The sequence below is a fragment of the Orbicella faveolata genome, unplaced genomic scaffold (assembly GCF_042242905.1).
Source record: "Orbicella faveolata isolate gen_17 unplaced genomic scaffold, um_ofav_v1 contig_4, whole genome shotgun sequence".
Lineage (NCBI taxonomy): Eukaryota > Metazoa > Cnidaria > Anthozoa > Scleractinia > Merulinidae > Orbicella > Orbicella faveolata.
In genome coordinates this window covers 2,027,501-2,050,604 of record NW_028301569.1, presented here as the reverse complement: position 1 = coordinate 2,050,604, position 23,104 = coordinate 2,027,501, and the positions used below count along the sequence as shown (strand labels likewise).

General features: G+C 40.1%; 1 protein-coding gene across 1 annotated transcript; it reads left to right on the top strand.

Annotated features, from left to right (window-relative positions):
• Positions 1 to 10,970: 10,970 nt before the first annotated feature.
• On the top strand, positions 10,971 to 18,424 carry LOC110055356 (uncharacterized). Its single transcript, XM_089275773.1, has 5 exons — positions 10,971 to 11,216; positions 14,269 to 14,602; positions 16,815 to 16,968; positions 17,146 to 17,283; positions 17,815 to 18,424. Exons 2-5 carry the CDS (start codon positions 14,343 to 14,345, stop codon positions 17,974 to 17,976), a joined length of 714 nt encoding a protein of 237 aa, XP_089131899.1. The 5' UTR covers positions 10,971 to 11,216; positions 14,269 to 14,342; the 3' UTR covers positions 17,977 to 18,424.
• Positions 18,425 to 23,104: the final 4,680 nt, after the last annotated feature.

Sequence of the window (23,104 nt, the reverse complement as noted above, 5' to 3'; positions counted from 1 at the left end):
AGTTTAGGAGGGTGTAGAAAAAGAACCAAACCACATCTGGAAAATTGCAGACACAATTTTTGATGGTGATGTGTGAGAAAACATTTCCGATGTAAATCGCGCCGCTCCGATAATTCACGCGCGGAAGCGAACCAGTTTAAGCGGAGCAGTGTTTCTGGGTATTTCTTTTAATATCACTGCGACAATAACTTTTTAGAAAATTTCAAAGATATGATTGTATTCTATAACTATTAAGCTTTCAGAAAATGTATAGGTTGATGGGGTTTTCTTTCAAAGCGCCAGCGTAAGAGCGCGATTTCCAAACACTGTCAATCCACCTACCATGATACCTTAACACTTGTTTTTTATATGGGAGTAAATTCAATTAGAGCTGACAAGTTATCGGCTATTGTTTCCAGGATATTAAACAAAAAAGAAGCTTTCATTTCTGGACGGTTTTTACGTCTCTGCAGTAGCAGTTTAATAGTTTTATTTGATGGCATTCATTTCAGTCCGATATTTTTAAAGGTAAAAGTATGAAAACTGTTCAAATGTTCTTTGAAGACTGCGTGGCACCAAGTTAAAGTGCAATTTAATTAAATCAGACTTTCAACGTGTCAGAAAGGTTTTTTTTCTCTTTCTATTTTCGGTGAAGTTGTGTTTTGTGTTGTGTTGTGTAAAAAGGGTAAACTTACGACTCGTAGAAAATGTGAAAAAGACTCAATTAACTTGAGTATTTTTGAGAAAAAATTCCTCTTGGGGGTTGGAAGGGCTGTGTGATCGGTGAATGAGGCAGTTATGCATGTGCGCGTGTCACTCCAATCACAGTGCGGGTTGTATCAAAGAACGAATCAAATTGCCTGTTAGAAAATAAGATGGTATCTACTTTAATCTGGGGACGTGTCAGATTACTGTAGTTTGTTCAGTCAAACATTTTATGGCTTACTATTTAGCTATCTTACCATGAAAAAAATGAGGATGTTTCCGGTGTTCCGGTTGCCCAAAATTCAGCTCGAAGAGGAATCTAGCACGACTAACACTTGGCTTCTTTCGGCCATAGCGTGACATCTATTTGTCACGAACCGTTTTCGAGTACAGTATCTTACCTACGACTCGAGGATTCATAACTTTATATTTGGTTTAGAAGCTGTGACAGTGGGAAAAACGTCTTTTGCCTTTGTTCTCTTGCAGATGCAGCTGTTTTAGAGTATACAGCAGCAGAATTAAATTAAATATAAACTCATTTGCAAACTTAAGGTAATAAAGATAAAGGTTTCCTCAACTGTTTCCCCTGAAGCGTTGACTTCTCCAAAGTTATGTGAGAAACCAGAGGTGGTGCGTGAAAATTGAATGAGTATTGAAAATAAATATTCTATTCTATTTCGTTTCGCTCAGTCGAATAGAAAACATTTCTATTATAAGTAGAGGAGAGAAGTAATACAACAAATAGTGGAGGTAGACGCCAGCAATGATTGAGTTTATTTACAAGAATCTGAGACACCCTAAATACAGGTTACAACCCAGAGAATATAAGAAAATGTCACACGCTATTTTAACCAACGATATAAACAATAGGGTAAAAACAGCCTCGTTTAAACTGGTCGACGTCAAGTGGTGTGATATTCACAAGGAGTGGTATATAAAGGCCTGATTATCCCAATGGGAACTAATACAAAGCAACCTAATTAAACACCGAAAAGAAATACATTTCTATTCTATTTCGCTTCGCTTAGCCGAATAGAAAACATTTCTATTATAAGTAGAGGAGACAAGAAATACAACAAATAGTGGAGGGAGCCGCCAGCAATGATCAAGAATAACAAAGCGCGTGGGAAGGCTATAGAGGCTAAATACCAATATTAAGTGTAACTAAGAGCTGGTGTTGAATATCTTCCCTGCAGTAAGTATCTTTAGCTTTCTCGGACTTCCAACAGTCATGCCTCTTCATAACACGATCTGGTAAGTCATTATTAGCGACTGCAGAAGCTCCTCCAATCCTGAGGGAATGAAGACCATATAGCTTAGTATCAACTTCTCAATAAATAGCTCTCTAGCCCTCTAGCCCTAGAATAGGAAGGCTTAGTACCCGCGCGAAGGGAATAATTTTCATTTTTACCCTTAGACTAGGAACACGACGGAACAGAGCTCCGTGGAATTAACGCTATCCCCGCTTAATTGAGCGTTCTTGGATGAAAGAAACATTGCTCATCCAAGAACTTAAGCCGGCTCTTAATGTAAACGTCAGCAGTGAGAAGCTGATACTTTATTAATAAGCTTAGGCTTTTATTGTTTTACTGTTAAGAAACAGATGTTTCTTAATCTCGTTTCCAGACCCCTTATTTACATTTCATATATAGTTTTCAAAAACTGTAACGGTCTTTATTCCACTTTTGAAAATGTATGTTGCGTAGCATACGAAACGTCGAGTTATTAAAATGCGTAAGTTTAATATGTTTATCACCGCTATTTGTGTTTTATTCCTCGTTACACATCATTACCTTTTGTATTATCTTTTGTATCTCCTTTAATTGTCCTATTATAGTTCATGTTGTATTAATAGCGGAGCTCCGGCGGCCCGAAGGGCCGCCAAGCGGAGCCCCATACTCATATAGGAAAGAGAAGGAAACCCATGAGTTGATTTTCTCATGGTTATCGTGGCTAGCGGTATTGCTCGTGGGCGCGTACGCACGACGGCGACGACGACGACGGAGTCGCGCAACATGGCGGCCATACTCCAAATAATAGGTTGACAGATATGCAGCCTCGGTTTACCGTGCACTTCTTTGATATTGGATATCCAAGTTATGATCAATTGACACCTGTCAAAACAAGGTATCCGCTGACCAGTATCACGTGACCATATCGCGGGCTCAAGTTTATAGCTCATGGAGGTCGAGTGTTTTTAAAGTTGACCGCTGACTAAGTACTGGTTTTCGATTGGATCGTGGGCTCATCCCAGGTTAACTTGTTGAAAGCAGAGCAGGATTGTAAGGTATAGTCACTGTAGTAACACTGAGGTATTGGGTTCAAGTTCCTGTTCGTTGCGTCAGCTTCAGTAGCTCGTAATCTGTCGGTATGCGTCGGTTTTCTCTACACTGTCGTTGGCAGTTCTTTGTTTTCGCGGCTTACCAAACAGTCTAGAAAAGGAAGTTTTCCATTTTCTTCGATTTCTTTAGTAACCTGGATATCAGCTTTCTGTTCTTTTAGGTGGTCGTGAAAAGCGTCAATTTCGTCTTTGTGAACGGCGGTAAAAGTGTAGTAAACGTAGCGTAACCAAAGCGGTATCGTTTGTCGGCAAGTTGCAAGGGCGCGTTCTTCCACGTGTTGCATCACAATTTCTGCGACAATAACAGAAACAGGCGACCCCATGGCTCTTCCATGCGACTGTTTGTAGTGTTTACCGTTGTACTGAAAGTAAGTCGATCGACTTACTTTCGACTTACTTTTTAAGTAAGACGCATACCGACAGATTACTTGACGAATCATCCTACAACCCGACTTCACACAAAGCCACGACTATAAAGACTTTGACGAGACGACCGCATATAGTTTGTGACACATCGGACAGCTTACGTGACGAAAACAGATTCCTCGAACGTGTTTTTTACAAAAACAACAACAACGCTGACTTTATTAGACGAAACATTTACCGACCTACTGAAGCTGACGCAACGAACAGGAACTTGAACCCAACACCTGTTACTATAGTGACTATACCTTACATTAAGGGCACTTCTGAGACCATCTCACGGATCCTACAGCCTTACAACATCCGTGTAGTGCAATGTAGTGATGAAATTAAATGTTTATGTCACTTGTGTCACTTGGTTTGAGAAAAGTGGTACAGCTAGTGGACACCTTCAGGACCCAAAAAAGGTGTGCGTAACTTGGAGCTGTCTGCTTTCAAGAATGTTTCTCATAAGGGGGCACTAGGGGTGTAAGGGATGGATAAGGGATGCCCAGCTAACTAGAAACATTGTAATTACAAGAAATACTGTCATAGCGTAACTCCGGCGGCCCGAAGGGCTGCCAAGCGGAGCCCCATACTCATATAGGAAAGAAAAGGAAACCCATGAGTTGATTTTCTCATGGTTATCGTGGCTAGCGGTATTGCTCGTGGGCGCGTACGCACGACGGCGACGGCGACGACAACAGAGTCGCGCAACATGGCGGCCATACTCCAAATAATAGGTTGACGGAGACATGCAGCCTTGGTTTACCGTGTACTTGTTTGATATTGGACATCCATGTTATGATCAATTGACACCTGTCAAAACAAGGTATCTGCTGACCAGTATCACGTGACCATATCGCGGGCTCAAGTTGACAGGTCATTGAGGTCACGTGTTTTTTGAAGTTGACCGCTGACCAAGTGCTGGTTTTTGATTGGATCGCAGGCTCGTGTCAGCTTGACTTGTTGAAAATAGGGCAGGATTGTTCCGAAGGCGGTTAACGCTAACCCAGGATTAAAAGTTAACCGAATTATAACTTTTTCTTCTATACAAATGTTTTTTGCTGCTTTGTTTTGTGTATATGGCGATTATTAAAACTCAAAACAGAAGGCCAAACAATATACAGAAAACCTCACCGCAAAGTTACATGAAATCAAAATTCTACCTTTTCCTGGGTTAGCTTAATCGGGCTCTGAACAACCCGGCCCAGGAGCTACGCTTTTAGGCTGGCCTAAATCTATATATTATTAAATGACTCTTTTTTGTTCTATTACATTGTGCAATGATGCAATCATGGCAATGACTGAATACAGTACTGTATACTGTACTATTAGGACTGGTCATTATTAATAATTAAGAGCAAATCATAATTGCAGCCAACATTAACAGTCCCACTGCAACAAAAAACAGTGATACAATTTACAAATGTTTGAGTGTCTTTCATAGTCACACCCAATTCCTTTTCGGTGTCCGCTGACACGAGCATAAAACAAAGGAAAAGTCTATATCATACACCCTCAAAGTGCTCAGGGCAGCTTATGGGAATGCCCAATTATGGGAATGAGTAAATAAACAACTTGTTCAAAGAGAGTTTTGTGAAGACAGCCGTAAATAGAACTGTCTGCTTACAAGAGTGTCCATTAATAATAAGAGAGCTTAACCCAGCTTCCATTGTAATTGGACAAGCCATGGTGGCCAAATGGTCAGCGCCCTGGACTCCGGATTGAACTGTCCAAGTTTGAGCCTTGGCTGGGGACATCACATCGTGTTCTTGGGTAAAACACTTCACCAATACTTTTGCAATGCTTCTCACCACCCAGGTGTATAAATGGGTAGCACTGAATTTAATGCTGGGGGTAACCCTGCAGTTGACTTGCATCTCATCCAGGCTATGGAAACAGGGATATGCTCAGAAGTACCTTGTCATCGTTTTGAGCTTTTAGCATTCTTCTGAGATTATTAGTGAGCCATATGAGAAGTAAACGTGACAATATTGTTTTGCAAAGAAAACATTATATAGTGACCGCTTAGTATTGAAATGTTCTTTTCAGAGCCATGAAAACAAACAAAAATTGTCAATGCAGTCAATGACCCGATGACAAAAGTAGGAAGCAGACAAAAATTTCTCTATATGGCCGGGCCATATAGAGAAATTTTTGTCTGCCTCATGACAATTCACTGAAAAAGAAAATGTATTTCTTTTGGGTGTTTAATTAGGTTGCTTTGTATTAGTTCCTATCAGGATAATCAGGCCTATATACCACTCCTTGTGAGTGTCGCACCCTACGCTAACTCACGTTCGCAGTTCTTAGGCAACCTGTCTTCAAGCGTTTCAGATTTATTGAGCACCGGCCAAGGAGCTGTTTCCACCGTCTATCAACCTGATGTATCCCAGGAGTTCATGACACTTATGGAAGATAAGTTTATTGGCAATTCTTCTCTAGCGTTTTATAAACAGAATTTGTATGAGTACGAGCAAGATACCGCTGCAGCGGTAGTTAAGGGCCGACTAAGGGCACACTTACCATTTTGGGTCGAGATTGGGGCACCTCCTTGGGTCCTAGAAACTATCAGGTCAGGCTATGTTATCCCCCTCCCGGTATTTGCTTGTCTAGTAACATATCGGCTCTAGAACATAGTGATTTTGTTTCCTCTGCTGTTTGCGATCTTCTTAAATTGGGATTGATATCCGAAGTCCTTACACCTACTATGGTCATCAATCCTCTCGCAGTGTCCGTTAATTCGGAAGGGAAACCTAGGCTCATTCTCGATCTCCGTCATGTTAACAGCTGTATCCCAAAAGCCAAATTCAGGATGGAAGATTGGAAGGTTTCCCTGCAACACTTGTCGCGGGGTGGTTATATGTACAAATTCCATTTGAAATCGGAGTACCACCACATTGAAGTCTCTCGGCCCCATCAACAGTTCTTGGGTCAACAGTCACCTTTCGCGATGCTTGGGATACTGCTCTTGATTTGAGTCGTTTCCAATTTTAGCCACAATGCTTGGACGAAATTAATTTCTGGCTCGATAATTGTGCTAAGCTCAACCGTAGGAAGTTATTTGAGTACTCCCGGCCAGTTTCTATTATCTGCACTGACGCTAGTGCCTTCGCGTGTGGAGGACATGCCCTTTTTGTTGACAAGGAGGAGTTTGAACTGTTTTACGAAGCTTTTTCCTCTATGGAATCCACTCTTGATGGCAATGGTAGGGAATTGCTTGCTATCCTTTACTCGCTTAAGTCGTTTAAGTCGCTTATTCAGGGCAAAGTAGTCAAATTGTACACAGACAGCAAAAATGCTTCTATTATCGCCAGTAAGGGCAGTTCATTACTTAGACTGCAGCGTCAGGCTTTGGAAATCTTTCAGTTTCGTGCCGTTAATAATGTGTCGATTGAAATTGAGTGGGTCCCCAGGTCTCCTTATGAGTACACTGTTTCGTTGAGTAGAGTTATTGATTTTGACGATTGGAGTGTTTCTACAGGTTTTTTCGCAAACCTTTCGTCTCTTTTCGGTCCTTTCACAGTTGATAGGTTCGCTTCCCCAGATTCAGCCAAGTGTGCCAGGTTTTATTCCAAATTTTGGTGTCCCGGTGCGGAAGTAAGGCGTCGACGCTTTCAGTGTTGATTGGGCGGGCGAGAACAATTGTTTGGTGTTACCTGTTTATCTTATTAGTCGTACAATTTTTCATTTAGAGGTGTGCGGTGCTCGGGTCGTTCTCGTTATCCCCAAGTGGCTTTCAGCAGCCTTTTGGCCAACCGTTTTTCCGATGGGTAGACAGGCCTTCCGTTCTTCAAGTGGTTGAGTTCTCTGACCCTTCTTCTGTTTTTGCACCTGTTCGGGATGGTCACAACACGACATTTTGTCCGTTTAGATTTAAGTCTGTCGTTTTAGCTTTATCGTTGGACGGTTCTGCTCTCGTTCCCTGACTTTTTGTTTTCTTCTGCTTTTCACACTTTATTGCTATTTGGGTCATCCCATTCTCGTTTGATAGCGCGACAGCATTTTTGCCAACGCTTTGTAGCGCTATTTGCCTTCCGCGCAATTCATAGCTTAAGCTATTGCTCCACGCCTCATGGCGTTACTTAGCGTTTTTTACGCTTTATAACGTTACTAAGTATATACCGCGTTATTACTAGCATCGTGCGCTTCATAGCGCCAGTTGTTGTTGTGCGCTTCATAGCGCTAGTTATCGTGCGCTTTATAGCGTTTATTAATGCTGCACGATTTATAGCGTTATGTATTGTTGTAAGCAACATTATTGTTATTACTGTTCAATAATAAACTACTTCACGCTTATTGTATTTCTTTCCTGTATCTTTATTGACATATTCTCCTTAGATTTGAAGTTATTTGCACTCCCAGAGCCATTGTCTTATGCTTCATGGCCTTTATGGCAAAAATTTGGCACATATTTCATTCTTTCATGTGCATGCTATTACTGGCGCTCCATAGCCTCTACTTTAATATTAGCCAGCATTATTTGTTGAACCGTCGAGTTTCCCACTGCTCAGCAGTTTTTGTTTGTTTTGGCATGTTTCGTTGCTTGTATTTGTTAGTCGCTTATTTTACGACACTTTTTCGTATTAATATTATGATACTTTTTTATCTTTTTACAAGTTCTCCAATTGCCTTAGGCCCGCGGATCGACGCCTTGAAGCCTTTAGTTAAACTTATCCCCGATCTACCAGCTGCAAGCAAAGCTCCCGCGACTGTCAAAGGATATCACTCACAATTTCAAAAGTGGAAGGCATGGGCTGCCTCTTTCATGGAGTCACGTTTTTTCCTGCTTCTGCTCTTCATTTTTCACTTTATCCTACTTTTTATTTTATTTTATTATATTATTATTATTATTATTATTATTAATATATAGATTTAGGCCAGCCTAAAAGCGTAGCTCCTGGGCCGGGTTGTTCAGAGCCCGATTAAGCTAACCCAGGAAAAGGTAGAATTTTGATTTCATGTAACTTTGCGGTGAGGTTTTCTGTATATTGTTTGGCCTTCTGTTTTGAGTTTTAATAATCGCCATATACACAAAACAAAGCAGCAAAAAACATTTGTATAGAAGAAAAAGTTATAATTCGGTTAACTTTTAATCCTGGGTTAGCGTTAACCGCCTTCGGAACAATCCTGCCCTATTTTCAACAAGTCAAGCTGACACGAGCCTGCGATCCAATCAAAAACCAGCACTTGGTCAGCGGTCAACTTCAAAAAACACGTGACCTCAATGACCTGTCAACTTGAGCCCGCGATATGGTCACGTGATACTGGTCAGCAGATACCTTGTTTTGACAGGTGTCAATTGATCATAACATGGATGTCCAATATCAAACAAGTACACGGTAAACCAAGGCTGCATGTCTCCGTCAACCTATTATTTGGAGTATGGCCGCCATGTTGCGCGACTCTGTTGTCGTCGCCGTCGCCGTCGTGCGTACGCGCCCACGAGCAATACCGCTAGCCACGATAACCATGAGAAAATCAACTCATGGGTTTCCTTTTCTTTCCTATATGAGTATGGGGCTCCGCTTGGCAGCCCTTCGGGCCGCCGGAGTTACGCTATGACAGTATTTCTTGTAATTACAATGTTTCTAGTTAGCTGGGCATCCCTTATCCATCCCTTACACCCCTAGTGCCCCCTTATGAGAAACATTCTTGAAAGCAGACAGCTCCAAGTTACGCACACCTTTTTTGGGTCCTGAAGGTGTCCACTAGCTGTACCACTTTTCTCAAACCAAGTGACACAAGTGACATAAACATTTAATTTCATCACTACATTGCACTACACGGATGTTGTAAGGCTGTAGGATCCGTGAGATGGTCTCAGAAGTGCCCTTAATGTAAGGTATAGTCACTATAGTAACAGGTGTTGGGTTCAAGTTCCTGTTCGTTGCGTCAGCTTCAGTAGGTCGGTAAATGTTTCGTCTAATAAAGTCAGCGTTGTTGTTGTTTTTGTAAAAAACACGTTCGAGGAATCTGTTTTCGTCACGTAAGCTGTCCGATGTGTCACAAACTATATGCGGTCGTCTCGTCAAAGTCTTTATAGTCGTGGCTTTGTGTGAAGTCGGGTTGTAGGATGATTCGTCAAGTAATCTGTCGGTATGCGTCTTACTTAAAAAGTAAGTCGAAAGTAAGTCGATCGACTTACTTTCAGTACAACGGTAAACACTACAAACAGTCGCATGGAAGAGCCATGGGGTCGCCTGTTTCTGTTATTGTCGCAGAAATTGTGATGCAACACGTGGAAGAACGCGCCCTTGCAACTTGCCGACAAACGATACCGCTTTGGTTACGCTACGTTTACTACACTTTTACCGCCGTTCACAAAGACGAAATTGACGCTTTTCACGACCACCTAAAAGAACAGAAAGCTGATATCCAGGTTACTAAAGAAATCGAAGAAAATGGAAAACTTCCTTTTCTAGACTGTTTGGTAAGCCGCGAAAACAAAGAACTGCCAACGACAGTGTAGAGAAAACCGACGCATACCGACAGATTACGAGCTACTGAAGCTGACGCAACGAACAGGAACTTGAACCCAATACCTCAGTGTTACTACAGTGACTATACCTTACAATCCTGCTCTGCTTTCAACAAGTTAACCTGGGATGAGCCCACGATCCAATCGAAAACCAGTACTTAGTCAGCGGTCAACTTTAAAAACACTCGACCTCCATGAGCTATAAACTTGAGCCCGCGATATGGTCACGTGATACTGGTCAGCGGATACCTTGTTTTGACAGGTGTCAATTGATCATAACTTGGATATCCAATATCAAAGAAGTGCACGGTAAACCGAGGCTGCATATCTGTCAACCTATTATTTGGAGTATGGCCGCCATGTTGCGCGACTCCGTCGTCGTCGTCGCCGTCGTGCGTACGCGCCCACGAGCAATACCGCTAGCCACGATAACCATGAGAAAATCAACTCATGGGTTTCCTTCTCTTTCCTATATGAGTATGGGGCTCCGCTTGGCGGCCCTTCGGGCCGCTGGAGCTCCGCTAATATTTACTCATATCACCACAATGACTTATAACTGAACACTAAAGGGCATATCAGAATCATGATATACGCTTGATAAAATACTGTGAGACAGGCGTTAAAAAAGCCGTAATACTATACGCTGAAACGTTTAATAAGACAACTTGCATTTTTCGGTGATATTTTAAATACTCAAGATTTTTTTAGCTTATGTCTTAGGGTTATTTTTTCAGTTGTTGGCAGCGGTTGAAATTGAATTGAACTGCTGTTTATGATACGTCTGCACTGCAAAGTTAATTTCGTGAATGTACAGTGATTACTTGGTCTAAAATAATTAGCCCGATAAATGCGAGGTAATAAATAAATCCCTTTTTGGGGAGATTCTTTATGCTGCTGTTGATGCTGTAAAGCAATGTTTTCTCAGCTGTAAGCAACGTTTAAATTGAACTGACAAAGAACGGAAATTCTCTATGCTAAGTCATTTCAAAACGCGCTTCTCATTTCCCTTAGAACTTGTTTTTAATAATTTAAAAGGAACACACAAAGAACATTGAAAATCGTATTGATTTACTGATTGTGTTTTGTAATACCTTCTTCAATATTTTATTCTTAATCAACCAACCACAACTCAACATTGATTATAGCGCGGGTTGAATAATTCCAATTATGTTAATTGAGTTACTAATAGACAGCAATAACGCCAATTTTTTCCTTGCAGTTTAATCATAATTTCAGAAGTAGATATTGGAAAAGAAGGACAGAGAAAGTAAATTCGGATACCAAGGAAAAACTCAATCTTTGCAGGTAAGGTTTCCATGAGAAGCAACCTTTTGTTGCTCTCAGTCTGTACCATATTCCTCGGGCGCATGGCAACGGATGGCTTTGAAAAATTGATTCTGACCAATATAGTGTCGCATATCTTTATGTTTTAGATAATCATCATGGGAAAAGAAAACAGATCATAGTTTTAACCTGAAAAACTACAAAAAAATGGAAGTAAAATCATTAAATTTTCCTATCCACTTTCATAAGTTTTATAAAGTAAGCTCGATCTTGTTTAGTTATTTTGTTTTATTGAGGTTTCTCTACTCATTAATGTTTTATAACTTTGGTCCTTACCACGTTTAGCTAGTTCACCTGGGTTGCTCAAATATATATTCTGAAATTAGATTACAGAATCCTTTTTCAGGAATAACGTTTTGCTGATTTTTTATTAAGTTGCACACGAAAAGTTGGGAGAACATCACGCTACCTAACATGATGGATTTAAAATGGATGGTTTCTAGAATTTTGATTAAAAAGTTTCAGTTATTAATTATCGGATACTTTCATGAAATAAAGGTAGTAAAAGAGTTCGATTTTCCAGCAGTGAGAATTGAGAAACCGCTGAATCTTACCTATGCGCTCGGAGAGTTCATAATGGCCGCGGCCGCACTATGAGAGTTACCCGGGTTATTTATTTCGGTTAACCGAGTTACCGAAAAATTGTGATGCGTCTGGGTTAACGGTGACCATGGAAATTATTTAAATAAGAATAGATTTTTGACCTTTCTGCTTGGTTTAACCTTGGTCAGCGGTCTCTTCTCATTGACGTGCATTGGCTTTTTTGTGGAATGCGTGGTCTGTGTGTGAGATGTTGTTCACCGTGGCACAACGAAGTGCGTATTAGATCTTATACTTAACATGACGAGCGGTAACAAGAACAGTTATTCGTATAGTGTGATCGTCCCGGTGAGGGTAATTCTGAAAAGAACTGTTGTTGGTGACTGACGTTTCGACAACTTGAGCGGAAGTCATCTTCAGAGTTAAGTGAATAGTGTTTGTCAGTCGATGATGTTATAAGTCTGGTCCGTTGAACGTTATTGGTCAGTTTAACCATGATGGTATTGGCTGAAAGACTCGTGTAAAGTTTGTCATCAGTCATTGGTGGGTTTCGATCCGTCCATTGTTAGTCAAATAGGTCGGTTTTTGGTCCGTGTATTGTTAAGTCGGTCTGTTAGAAGTCCGTTTGTCGGTTTCGTTTCCGTTGTGGAGAATCTTTTGTAAGGCGCCGGTAGTTGCTGACATCTGTTAAGTGGCGTTTGTTCTAGGGTAGTGTACCAGCTTTCCAGAGTCAATCGTTGAAAATAGTTTGTAGTGTAGGTTAAGCACTGAGCAGAGTGACTACAGACTACAGAGTTACTACAGTGACGATACCTTACATTAAGGGTACTTCTGAGACCATCTCACGGATCCTACAGCCTTACAATATCCGCCGTGTAGCCCACAAACCTACAACTACGCTACGACACTTACTGACTAACGTGAAAGACAGGGACGAACCTAACAACAGACAGGGAACAGTTAACAAGATCAAATGCTCCGACTGCCAGGCTTCCTACATTGGTGAGACTGGCAGAAACCTTAACATGAGACTAACTGAACACAAACGAGCCACGAGAAATGGTGATGCCAACAATCACATTGCTGCACATCATCAACTGACAAACCACAACATTGACTGGGACTCTGCTCAGTGCTTAACCTACAGTACAAACTATTTTCAACGACTGACTCTGCAAAGCTGGTACACTATCCTAGAACAAAAGCCACTTAACAGATGTCAACAACTACCGGCGCCTTACAAACGACTTATCCATGACGGAAACGAAACCCACAAACGGACTTCCACCAGACCGACTTAATTTGACTAACAATAGACGGACCAAAAACCGACCAATTTGACTAACAATAGACGGATCGAAACCCACCAATGACTGATGACAAACTTTACACGAGTCTTTCAGCCAATACCATCATGACTAAACTGACCAATCATGTTCAACGGACCAGACTTTTAACCTTATCGACTGACAAAAACTATTCGCTTAACTCTAAAGATGACTTCCGCTCAAGTTGTCGAAACGTCAGTCACCAACAACAGTTCTTTTCAGAATTACCCTCACCCGGACGATCACACTATACGAACTACTGATACTTCTGGGTTCAAACCATTTACTAAGAACAGTTATATTACTAAAGCGGGTTTCTAGTTTCTCGAATAGACCCAAATTCGAGGACGATTCATTTGACTGCGATATAGAATACTCTGACATCAATTTCGAGAGAACTGCCTTAGAAATTTATGTATACTGCGCATTAAAAATAAGAGGGACTACCTTGGCCGTGAGTTTAGAGAAGCTGAAGGAAACGAAAACAGTGAAAAATAACCAAGAAAATAAGACCATAGTCCTCGAAGTCTGTCATTTTGATTTTGTTGGTTTATGTCATGACATCAATTGAGTTCACCCACTTCATAACCTATTTCAGTGTGGCCACTCATAAAATATAACGCCGTTGTTTCGTTGTAACCAACCTTTAACCGAGTCAATTTATTTGAGAATTTTAACGGGTCTCTAAAAAATAAACCCAGTAAAGGCCACAGCCAATATCGTTCATTACTTTACCTTTTGCAGTGATGTCAATATCCTTTCAGAATCAGTGTTTTACCAGCGAAGTTTTCGAGGAAATTGTATGTCCCTCTGCATCAACTTTGCGTACAATTTTCAATCAGTCAGTATAGGGTCCGTGTAGAAAAGAACTGTGGCTGAGAATTTTTTATATTCGTTGGTTTGTTTGCTGTAGTTATTATTGTTTGTTATTTTCTCAGTTTGGTCAGGATAATTTATTTTTGACGTCTTATAGGCAGGGATTATCGTACCTTTGACCAAACCAAGTCGGCGTTTCGGGAAATGTTATTCACTATCCGAAAGTTTTGTTTTTACACTAAAATACATTTGATAATTGTTTTGCTTTCAAGTAACATTATGTTAAGAACAATTTAAAGTTTAGTCAACTAACTTTCAACTCGTTTTAGGAGGAAAGAAGCCAGAGGAAGAAAGTCTCTGCTTATGAGCACCAAGGCAAACCCAGAAAACTCTTCAATCGGCCATGGATCGACTCCTGTACGAAATAGCTGTCAGGACACAACACAAAGCAAAGAGTCTCGAGTTCGAAGCGAAAAATCTTAGTGAGACAGTTGAAAGTTTACGGGATGAGAACAGAGCACTCAAACGACTCCAGAGATCACAAAAGAGGAAAATTCATGAAAGGCATGATTTTGTAGATATGGCAAATCTGTCACTGAAAGGTTTTCGCAAGGACGTCAGATTCAGTGAAGAGAATTGTGTTGATGCCCAGGCCAACACAAGGCGAGTAACAAGTCAATATGCTATTTATGAGTTGCCTTTGCTCCTTGTTTCAAAATGAGACAGCATGCAATGCGTAATATAAAATGATTTATTTATTATTCATTTATCATTGAATAAGCATTTTTAAACGCTCTCCTGTACATGTTTAAGGCAGTAATGACGATTAAACTAAAATCGATGTGATGCATGTATCAGTGCGAAAGAATCTGTTATATAGGGCTTAAACACAATCAGGGTGATAAAGTTCACAGGGTCTACGTTATGGGCTGAAAATCTGCAATAGACTTGTTTCATTTGATTTTTTCGGACTTTTATCATAAAAGGTGTTCAGGAACAAACATTTTGAATGCAAAAGAGCATGTATAATACAAATTGACAAAAATATATATATAGATTAAGGGCCCAGGGGAACTCCTATTTAAAAAGGACGGGGGTGCTCTTCATACTCTTCAGGGGTTAAAAAAGAAGTTTTGGTACCTCTTAGGGTGTTCAACCTCAAAACTTTGACAGCGGGAGCTTTTGTGTTACCTTTTATGGTATTGAGCCCAAAAAACGGCACATGATGTTTTGGTTTAGAATTGGTACCTCTGAGGGACCCTCTGAGGGACCCGCTGATGATGAAAACAATTTCAAACCAAGCTCACAAAGCAGGATCTTGGTACCTCTTTGGGTTTTTTTTCAAAATTTCCGACCAGCACCCCCGTCCTTTTTATGTGGGAGCCCCCCTCGGGGTTAAGGGTTAAAAATAAGCTGAATTTTACCGTTGTGGAGGGACACTTCGAATTGTCAGTTTTTGGCTCCTTCATTGTAGCTTGATTGTGCATTGTGTGGAAGTGAGGGTTAATCATTTGGATATATAAATATGTTTTTTTTGTGTGACGGATTCATTTATATGTATGACTTGCAGCCCAATTGCTTAACCATACCATGTTATGCAAAATGGTATTTTAGAACCTTTAGCTCCAAAATATGAAGTTTTGTTGGAAACGTTAAATATTACATCACTAGAAATATCTCTCTCAGTGCATTTGAAACTTATATTCTTGGTATTTTAAAATTTTTTAGTTGTAAAAAAATCTACAGCACTTCAAAGTGAGACTTAAATGGTCGCTAACATCCTGTAGTGTCCGTACCCCCATGTGATTTTAAGGAGTCACTTGACTAAATGTAAAAAAAAACTCTACATGTTTTTTGTTGTGGTTGGGTAATATACAAATATGGTATTTATGGCGATTTTTAGTTTTCAATTGTTGCAAAAAAAATGGCCAGAATTACCAAAAAGTAGTGTCCGTTCCCCCCTGTGCCTTCAAGTGCAATTTATGACACAAACAGGCATTTTTTTGTCTTAAAAGAGTTTTAAGATATCTTCCTGTGACATTTCCATAAAAATTATGCAATTTCAGCTACTGTCCATTTTTTTGCCTAGTTACCAAACTCTGAACTTCTTGTGTTTTTTTGCAAGACAAAATCTTTTTTTATGCAAGCTTTTGCACCAGAAATGGAGTCAACAAGGCAAACACATAAAATTGATTAAAAAAGAAAATTATGGTTGGCTTATTGATTTTCTAGATTTTTAGTGTCCATACCCCCCAAAATTGACTGGTCATATCTCTGATGATGCGAATGTCCCGAGGTACTTTAGAGAAGTAATGAAGAGATGTTGTATTTGCAAACCATGCATGAAAAACAAAGATATTGTTAAGTTGATTTTTTGACCTGAGTGACCCCTACTTTGCCACCCTGATTGTGTTTTAGCCGATAGTTGGTTTCCCACTGATCAGTACTCCTGGATTAAAACCATTTATTGATAAGTCATCTGTCATGTATTTGGTGTAATTCCCATTCCACAAAACATCTTTTTTTTTTTGTACTGCCTCTTTTCAAGACCGGAGAAAGAACGGTTTTAGATGGTTTGATCGCGTCCGCTAGTTCTCAACAAACGGAAATTGGTTATGGCTTACTGTATTGTGTAAGTGTTGTATGTACCGAAGATGTTTGATGACTAGAGAATAGTGTGACTGTTTTCGTTTCGGAAGGGAAACAATCGGCAACTTTAGAAATATTGTTTAAACTGAGAGCCTTTCAATTAATCCCGTTGATACGGGGATAAGGTTAAAGAGTTTGTGTGGGTTAATTGAGTAAAAACGTACATATATATAAAAACATACAAGACTATCGATAATAATAATGGTAATAATTTACTAATTTTCAGGAAGAAAAACAAGAAAGTGATGCAACTTGAGAAAGAAAGCAAAAAACTCGAAGAGTTAGTAAAACTTGATTCGAAACTTCCAAGCGTAGAGGAATTGGAACTGAAAATAGAAAAAGCCAGCAGGGAACTTGAAAAGAAAGATGAAAAACTTGAGGTAAGTTTTATCCTTTAATTCCGGAGTAAAACCAACCTGATAACCCAGCATAACTTTGAGAAGGTTCTTTAGTTTTTTTCTCCTGTCTTCTAACGATTTATTAATGCCGTGATGTCGGAAGTGGAATCAATTCAACATTTGGTGCTGTTGTTGAAAATTGTACAATTTTTTCATCAGGATCTACAAACAAAACTCGAAGCCCAAGACCGTAAAATAAATCAAGAACAACAAAAAGAGAAAAAACGCCTTGTAAATCTACAACAAGAGATAGAAGAGACTGCCAAAGAGTGTCACGATCTAACGACAAGAATCAAGGTATAGTTTATTAAAGACAGATTATTAACGGACCCAGAGATTGCACAGCAAGTCTTAATTAGTTGTTCTGAAAAAGTTCTGTGAAGGAAGCAAAATGCGAGCGAGGATCGTGCAAGGAACAAAAGGAGAGACAGGAATGAGAGGATAGGTCCGTAATGCGTATATGTGTACACTGCCGTCAGTATCCATATACAGTATGAAGACAAGACGAATTCACAGTGAACCTCCTGTGGAAGTCAAAGAAGACATGTAGGTGTAGCTGTACTTCATTGGAAACCACTTCGTTATTTTTTCCAGTTGTTGTTGCGGGGCTCTAGAAGAACTAAAGTGGAGACTAAACAAATAAATATATACATGACATACACATGCACTTTTGTCTACCCCAAAAATTCCAGAAAAAGTACAGAGCCCAAGAGTTTTTTACATAGGTGCGTCAATAACCAGAAGCCAGAAGGGGAGGAAGAATTGTATATGAGGGTTATAATGTATATAGCTGGTATTTTGGGCTGAAGGTATTTTTTATTTTCGCAGGTGGTAGAAAGGAAAATTCACAAGACAAATATCTACAGCCGCAAGCGCGGTCCTGTTACACAGGGCCTCCCGGCCATTTCTTGGTATCCCCCGTCGGACGAACAGTCACCGACAAATAAAGTTCAAAAATGGCTCAATAAACACTCTGAAAACTCAATGTGAAACAAATGAACTGTTCTTGATTCTCTTTACGTCCTTCTTCTATGTGTGTATGTCGGGAAATTTCGAAGAGAAAGCTTTCGCTGAAAATAAAAATACAAACTTGCTACAAAACTAAACATGACGTATCATATTTGGAGGAGCGCTGGACTACGAACCAAGCAGTCTGGGCTGGATCACTGTGTTGTGTCCGTGGGTGAGGTGACTAAGACACTTAACTCTCAAAGAGCCTTTCTCCACCAAAGTGTATATGTGGTAAAAAACCTATTCCTTTTGAAACTGGACATAGACTCGACCGCAGACTTTTCCCATCAAATTGCTTGAGTTTTTAACTTGAGTTTTTAACTGAGTAAGAAATTAAGTTTGGCGATGGTTTACCAATGAAACTTTGCGAACCATGTACAGAAAGGTGAAGAATATTAAAGAATTCCGTTCTTTGTTGCTGGCATCACTTTCTTCTCAAGAATTGTCGATTGTAGGGTCCTGTGTGAAAAGAGTTTGTGGCTCGCAACAGGTTGGAGAACCACCATCTTATGGTGAGGCGAAAAAGAGTGAACCGCGTAAGTGTCAAAAGTGGTCGGATGTGTCTTTTCGTTGAGCTAGGGAGATCAACTTTACGACTAAAATCTCCCTCAGTTTAGACCTAGTGCTCCCTAGAATAACACGACTGTACTACATCGCCTTCCACAATTTTAAAAAGTTGGAACCGTTTACAAATGAGGGCTGAGGGTCAGTGTTTCAGAAAATATGTCTAAAATATACTTCTTTATTGCCCTTGAAGGTGAACGGTGTGTAAATGGTTTTGTTTCCTGGCGAATAATTTGTAGCATAGTTTTCTTGCTTTGGCATCAATGGAAGGCCAATAAGTGATTTCAACGTTTCTTTGCTGACTCCAATCTCCAAACGGAGAAGAGGAGCTGATGATGACTACCCCGACGACGACGACGACGACGACGATGATGATGATGGTGGTGGTGGTGGTGGTGATGATGATGATGATTGTGTTGCTAGCAGTGACAAGCTGTCACTTTATTAGCTATCACCAGGAGCCATAATCAGGGACGGAGACCGTAAGTCTTGGGATCCGCGCGCACCTATGATATGGGACAGTTTTTCTATTTTTAGAACAAATTGCGCTATCCTGACGTCATATATCCGCGCGGATCCACGCACATGTCGGGGGCTCTCGCGTGGATGCTGTCACGTTGCGCGAGATTCTCTTGAGTATTTTTCACCGCGATGGCAGGGAATAAGGCAGGGAATACGAACCAGGGCGCTTATATGTAGTTTTATGCTCTGAGCTAACGGAAAAGGTGGGTTTTTCAGGGTCGAAAACAAGACTTCAACCTCGCGCTGGGAATGAATAATAAGATCTGCTCGCGCTTGTTGTAAGCTTACGCGTATGTTTTTGCGTTTGTTCTGACTTAAGAATATAGCAAGAAAACTCTCTACTCTGGTATCGAGTTAATTTGTGAGTTTCTCAGACAATGGTTAATCATAACCAAAACCTGTTTTGATGGTTTCTTATTGTTTCTGTTTGTTTGGTGAGTTTGCAAAAGTTTTTGAAAGGAAAGTCTGACGCGTACAATTAGCTCATTTGCATAGTGCAGCTCGTGCACTTTCAAGTCGTAGTCGGTGTTTTCAATGGACCATTTTACAGTTGTCTGCTCAGTGACCTGGCCTTTGTATGGCAGCGAGGCTAGACTTGACCTTGTTTTGATACAGACCTCACTGCTTTTGTTGTGTAAAACAAGTTGTTCTGATGCTAACTAGGTGCATTTACATGACAAAAGCAGTGAGGTCTGTATCAAAACAAGGTCAACTCTAGCCTCGCTGCCATACAAAGGCCAGGTCACTGAGCAGACAACTGTAAAATGGTCTATTGTCAACAAATCTTGACAAAGATTTGTTTCGTTATCTTTTGTGCTGAGATGCTGCAAAAACTTTTACGAACGCACAAAAGGCTACTAACATCATGTGTCTTTCTTCAACATAAGCATAGTGAAGTTTCCCACTGCGAAAATGAAAATAGACAAGGAGTTTTGATAACTCGATCAACAAAATCGAAATCGTTATTCGAAGTTGATTAAAGAAAGCGTCATTGTAACTTTGCTGATTATTTCTGCTTTATTCACATATTTCCAGCTTAGCTTTTAATATGTTCTCAAACATTTATCAATCTTAAACATATTTAAAAACTATAGAGTTATTGTTTGAGTTCGATGTACGCTTTCACACGAAAGTGCGGCGGAAGTCCAATTTGTCATGTTTACTGACTGTACAAAACACGCATCGGCGGGCGCTCTCATTCATCGACAACAGAGAATTTCCTGGATTTTTACACAAATAAAACTGAGTAGTAACTGCGGACGTAAAGTTATTGGGCCTTGATGAAACATCAAGCGTTGCTTACAATTCAAGCGAAACTCAAACTAGCAATTATTTTGTTTTACTTTTCGGTCGCGATAGACTGGCAAATTCCTCGCAAGCGTGCGGTAAGAGGAGCTAGGAAACCATGAAGTCCTGAAGCTCTGCTATATCTAAATATATCCGGCTAGTTTTTTTTGCTGTGTAATGGAAAAGGTGTTAATCTTCAACATATGTGAAATTTAAAGCGGAGTAATGTACAGTGCATGTAAAAGAAGCATCCGTCGGAACACAACTTGGTCAGCGATATATATAAGCTTAAAGCGGAACATACCTTAATTCGACCCAGTCTTACTTCACTCACCGATCAAACTGGAGCAGCTTACGACGAAAATACTTAATTAAGCAAAATTCCAACAGACGTAAACGCGTTGAGTTGTGGGCCAAAAACATGAAAAATTTCGGGAATTTCGGACGCCATTTCCCCCGCGCGACATCCGCAGAAATCCTCGCAGCATGTACGCGCGTGTGCAGCAGGCGATGGCGCAATTTGTTCTAAAAATAGAATTATTGTCCCATATCATGGGGACCACCCCAATACTTGAAATGGCGCGCGCTTACGGTCTCCGTCCCCGATTATGGCTCTTGATAAGACCCCAAAAGCCCAGGGTCTTAATTTTTCGGGTCTTGGCTTTCAGGGTCCATCACCATGTCTGTTAAATTTCCACAAAGGACGTTGAGTCCGTTTTAACAGTGCAAGTTTGTCATGTCCAACAAACTTTCTAGAATACTTATACTACAAGAATTTTTTCATATACAGTCAAAGGACCACCTTGGACATACCGGACTTCAGCGCAAAAACATCTTGACAAAACCTAAGTTCTGGTGGTCGTCAATCATCTCCACCTCCTTGCCGACTGTACAGACTGTATACAAAATTTACCTGAAAAAAAAAAGTCTGAAACCTTGCAGTAGTCCCCTCGTAAAAATTATCATTTTACTTTCGGTATTAAGGTGGCCGAACACAATTTAGATACCTGTGTTTTACTCTCCCTTTTCTCTAAAACCCTTGATCCTTTGGTCGCCAAAAATGGTAACGCGCAACACAAACGTCGGATGTTTAATAGCTAAGCTGACGTATGCCATGGCAACATAAATAAACATAAACGGGCCTTTAAAAACGGTTTTGCTTGTTTGCAGAAAATCTGTTCGTTAGAGCTTCTTTTTCATTTCCATGCAACAAGATTGTATCAATGCTTACAAGTTAACACTATTTTAATAATAGTTTAACAGATAGATCTTTAATTATTCCTTGTAAAAGGTTAACTGGAATATCTAGAATTGGCTCGTTTAAATTTCGATTTTTTTTTCAATATTCCAGTTACTTGTTTTCTAAAGTATTTTCGCGCCAATTTTCGTGAAATTCTAACGAGTGGTTTTCGAGAAATAGACGTATTTACAAGAAAGCTATTCTGCATTCAATCGCAATTTTTTTACCCAGGTGACGAACTGTTGGTAATTTTCATATTTACCGGGTGTCTTGAAAACAAAGACCCCTTAAGACTGACTCCAAAGACACCTAAGACCTGTACAACCCAGCAAATGATTCTCGTACCGCAAATAATCCCCAAATTGTACCGCAAATGATCCCGGGACCGGAACTGATTCCACCGCAAAAAGTTAGGAATGGCGTGGACTCTATGAAAAGTCTATGGATGAGTACATATTTTCTTAATTATCCTAGGTGAAGAAAAGACAAGTACCTCAGGCATAAAAGCAGCAATAAAAAACGTTTATCATACTGCGCAAAATACTAAATTGACATGTGTCGACTGCATAAATTTTTCGTTTTTTCTATTCAATTTCTCCAACCAGCAGCCTGGATCGTCGTCGGGATCTGGCCAGTAAATCGAGCAAAAGAGCACTTTCTTATTACCAAAAGTGGTCGTCTCAGCACTCACAAGTTTTAAGTCCTCTAAGTTTTCGTAGATACAACTCTATGCAGTGATAATTTTTTAACAAAGAGTTTTAGCCAAGATTTTAGAAGTGCCCCGTTTCGCAAATTACAGATTTGTATTTTTGTGACGAAACCGCGCCACAAAGGTGGGCTCTCTCTAACAAAAAAAAAAACTAAGCATAAACGAACCCGAGAAAACACGCAACAACTACCTAAGTCTACAAGCATTTATTATAACAATTACACAAAAATAACATTATACTTTAAATAGGGTAACTAACAATAATACAATAAGCTAAATAATTAACCTTAATTTATTTACAAGAATATATTAAACAAGCTAAATACTTCAGTACACTTAATATATTTACAAGAATATTCCCTAAAAAAATAGGCGTTTCCGTAGTTCAGTTCAGTTCAGTTCACCTTGCGTCTGAAGTCCTTGTCCATGAACTTGACCCCAACAACGTTCCACCAACACATGACACACACAACGAACCAATTCAAACTCCCGTTTATTACTCCCACCTTTCAACTTACTTCTTCCGATTACGTCTTCACTCGGTCCGGTATATTTCAACTTGACTTCTCCGATTTACTCCAGCTGTCCGGTTTACAACGGCCGACTTCGACAGAACTTTACGCTTCTCCTTCGATGGCTTCGACAGAACTTTACGCTTGTCCTTCGATTGCTTCGACCAGCTATTTAGCACTCACGTTCCCCGGCAAATGGCTCTTTGTCGTGAATTTAGGAATGGTTTACTGATGGCTTCTCAGTAATGAAAATGTGCTTCCGGACGTGTTCCT

Coding starts and splice junctions, on each gene's coding strand:
- LOC110055356 (XM_089275773.1), top strand. CDS start 14,343: ATGGATCGACTCCTGTACGAAATAGCTGTCAGGACACAACACAAAGCA. Junction 14,603..16,814: donor GATGCCCAGGCCAACACAAG/GCGAGTAACAAG, acceptor ACTAATTTTCAG/GAAGAAAAACAAGAAAGTGA. Junction 17,284..17,814: donor ATCTAACGACAAGAATCAAG/GTATAGTTTATT, acceptor TTATTTTCGCAG/GTGGTAGAAAGGAAAATTCA.